The following is a 3316-nucleotide window of genomic DNA, read 5'->3' on the forward strand; positions in this document are numbered from 1 at the left end:
CCCCCAACACAGACCCGTGGACACCTGCTCCCCGCAGCATCCCGCCATCTCTCCCACCCACAGCCCAGCTCCCCGCAGCACGGCCGCTCCCAGCTCCCAGGGGTGCGTTTGCTGGCGCGATGGGTGCGGGTGCTGCCGACCCTGCGGGTGTGTGCCCGTGGGCACTGGGGCTCCTGGGGGGAGGATGTTGCAGGGGACCAGATTTCCCCTCCCCAAGCTTTCCTCTGCCAGAGGTGCTGCTGCGGGCGCCCGCTGACTCACCCAGGATTTCTCTCCTGGAGCATTTCAGCTGGGCTCCTTTCCAGCTCCAGTTCCTTGGTGTCCGGAAGCTCCAGGCTGGTTGGATGGGCCATGCCCCAAAGTTTCCCCAGAAGAAGGCGTGTGGGGAGCCTGGAGGGCTGGGCAGGGATAGCTTCGGCATCCCCTTCAGCCTGTCCTCCTGCGCGGGGACACCGAGGCTGGGCTTGATTCACTGGGCCGTGTCGCCAGCCCCTCAGGGGTGGGGGGGGTCACCTCTCTCACCCTGCTGTCTCTTGCCCCCACAGCCCGGCGAGGACGGGAGCGGCTCCCCACCGCCCGGCCAGCAGCCCCGCGGGCAGAGCTTCGTGCAGAGCCACTTCCAGGCGCAGTACAGGTGAGCGGGGAGCCCGACTCTGTGAGCCCAGGGGAGAGACGAGCTGGGGGGTGCTCAGCCCTGCAGAGCGACTCCGTCCATCTGGCTGTCACCAAGACGGGCTAAAAGGGCTTATGGACCCCAGTGGGATGTAGATAAGCAGACAGACTCCTGTAGTAACGGCCGGGTGCACAGGACAGTTGTCTCCCCAACAACGCACCCCTAACCCCTGTAACATGCTGATTATTTAGGATACAGTCATACATATTAATCAAGTTCTCATACATAATCATATTAACTCCCATAACTCATTTTCTTATCCCCACCCCTTCCCAGCCACGCGCACTTGAGCTCTGAAATGAGTCCAGTGGCTTTGACTCAAGGACTTTGGCTCATGTGGCGATTTTAACATGCTCCGAGGCCCTTTCACAGTGCAACTTTTAAAACACCTGGTCTCCAGGGCCATGAATCATCCTCACCGAACAGTCTAACAATGGTACCTTGTCCAGCAGCAGAACTGGTTCCATGGTGACTTTAAACTAAATACAACATCTCTATAGCTGCTTAAAACTTTACACCACTATCTTTTATAAAACCAGTATTTCTGTGAGATTCCATTTAATTGATTAGTCCTAATTCCTTACCAAAATCACCAAAAATCATCAACTTATATTAATAACAAATCACTAACAAGCAATAACATGGCCATTTCTTACTCCGCTTCAATGCCAGCAAATTCTTTTCCAAGTGCAGAACAGGACACAGGGAGGGCCAGAGCCCAAATCCCCATGGCAGCGAGGGGGGTGTCCTGACCTCTCCCCACCCATCGCAGCCCCGGGACTCCCGGTAATGAGCTGAGGGTGTCATCAGCGCCATCCAGTGTCACCTCTTGGCATGGACACGGACACGGGCACACCCCAGCCCTGCCCCACCCACCACCCACCTTTCCTGGGCATTTCACCCCCCCTGCCTTTAGACACCCCACCGCTCACTTTGCCTTGGCCTTAATGAACCCTTAAGCAGTTCCCTTCGTTATCACTGCCCAAGGGTGGGGAGAGCCACCAGGAGATGGCTTGTGCCAGGACAGCTGATTTGGGGGCAGCTGATTTTGCACCACAACACCAGTTCGCTGGCAGAATCAGGGCGGGTGCTGAGCTGGGAGGGCTCAGCCTGGGGAGACGGGCAGGGCTGCGGGCAGGGCTCGGGCAGGGGATGCGCTTCCTCCTGGTTGTCCTCCACCGGCATGTGTTGGGGATGAAGGCTGTGGGTGGTGGAGCAACCCAGTAAGGCGTGGTGCCCCTCAAGGGTCCATACTGGGACCAGTACAGTTTAATATCTTCATCAGTGATATGGTGGGGTTGAGTGTGCCCCCAGCGAGTTGGCAGGTGGCACGTTGAGGGAGGGCCAATGGTGGGGTGGAGGAGTGAGCCCATGTGAACCTCATGAAGTTCAACCAGGCCAAGTGCGAGGTCCTGCCCATGGGTTGGGGCAGTCCCCAGTACCAGAACAGACTGAGTGGCAAATGCAGAAGGACTTGGGGGTACTGGTGTATGAAAAATTGGGTGTGAGCTGGCAGTGTGTGCTCACAGCCCAGAAAGTCAACTGTGTCCTGGGCTGCAGCCAGAGGAGCATGACCAGCAGGGCAAGGGAGGGGATTCTCCCCCTCTACTGAGCTGTTGAGATCCCCCCTTCAGTGCTGGGTCCGTCTCTGGGGCCCCCAGTACAAGACAGACATGGACCTGTGGAGCGGGTCCAGAGGAGATGCTCAGAGGGCTGGAACATCTCTGCTAGAAGGACAGACTGAGAGTTGGGGTTGGTCAGCCTGGAGAAGAGCAGGTTCCAGGGAGGCTTTATCGTGGCCTTTCACTATGGAAAGGGAGCTTCTAAGAAAGATGGAGAGATGTTTTACTGGGGTCTGTGGTGACAGGACAGGGGGCAACTGTTCTAAACTACGAGAGTGTAGGGATTGACTGGACATAAGGAAGAAATATTTTACGGTGGAGGTAGGGTTGGTGAGGCCCTGGCACAGGTTGCTCAGAGAGGTGGTAGATGCCCCATGGTTCTCTCACAGGACTCAAGATAGGGGTTATCCCAAGCCTGTCCCAGAGGGCCAGCATGGGGGCGCCCCCACGTGTGGGCGATGGGACACCCCACATGTTCGTCTGGCTGAGACCCGGGATGCTTGAGTGGGTCAGCAGCTGGCCACCCCGTCCCCATGCCATGGCACTGCAGGCATGAGGGAACACATCTGGCATCACAAGTCCTCTCTGAATTAATCCCCCACTCTGTATGAAGAAAAGGCGCTTTAATTATCCACCCCCTTCTGCGTACCAGGGCCTGTCTGTGTGCAAAAGGATTTATTAATTTGTGCAGCTGCTTCCTGGGGAGCTTGGTGGCTCTTCAAGGTGATAGATAACAAGGCCTCAGGATTTTGATTTGGTTTTTAATTTGTCTTTCCCCTTTTTGTTGAATAAAACGGAGGAAAAAGAAGAAATAAAAAAAAGACAGAATTAAAAAGAAATAGGAGGTAAGGTGGTTGTTGGTATTAAAGATTCGTTTAAGCCAGGCTTTGGTGGAGCATCTCCTGTGGGAGAAGGGGAAGGCTCCCCACTGGTAGGGGACCTGGTTCTCCCAGAAGTCCCCCATCACTGTCCCGGGGCTGCCCTGGAGCCGGCGGCTGTGCTGTGGCTGGGGCCGGGGGGG

General features: G+C 56.4%; 1 protein-coding gene across 1 annotated transcript in view; it reads left to right on the forward strand.

Moving 5' to 3' along the window:
* USP43 (ubiquitin specific peptidase 43) overlaps window positions 1-3316 on the forward strand; it is a 16522-nt gene that overhangs the window by 11546 nt on the left and 1660 nt on the right. The window contains exon 4 of the mRNA XM_026861260.1: window positions 546-634. Coding sequence (XP_026717061.1) covers window positions 546-634 — 89 coding nt within the window. The remainder of the gene's footprint in view (window positions 1-545; window positions 635-3316) is intronic.

Source organism: Athene cunicularia, assembly GCF_003259725.1.
Source record: "Athene cunicularia isolate RWA chromosome 18 unlocalized genomic scaffold, athCun1 chr18_part1, whole genome shotgun sequence".
NCBI lineage: Eukaryota > Metazoa > Chordata > Aves > Strigiformes > Strigidae > Athene > Athene cunicularia.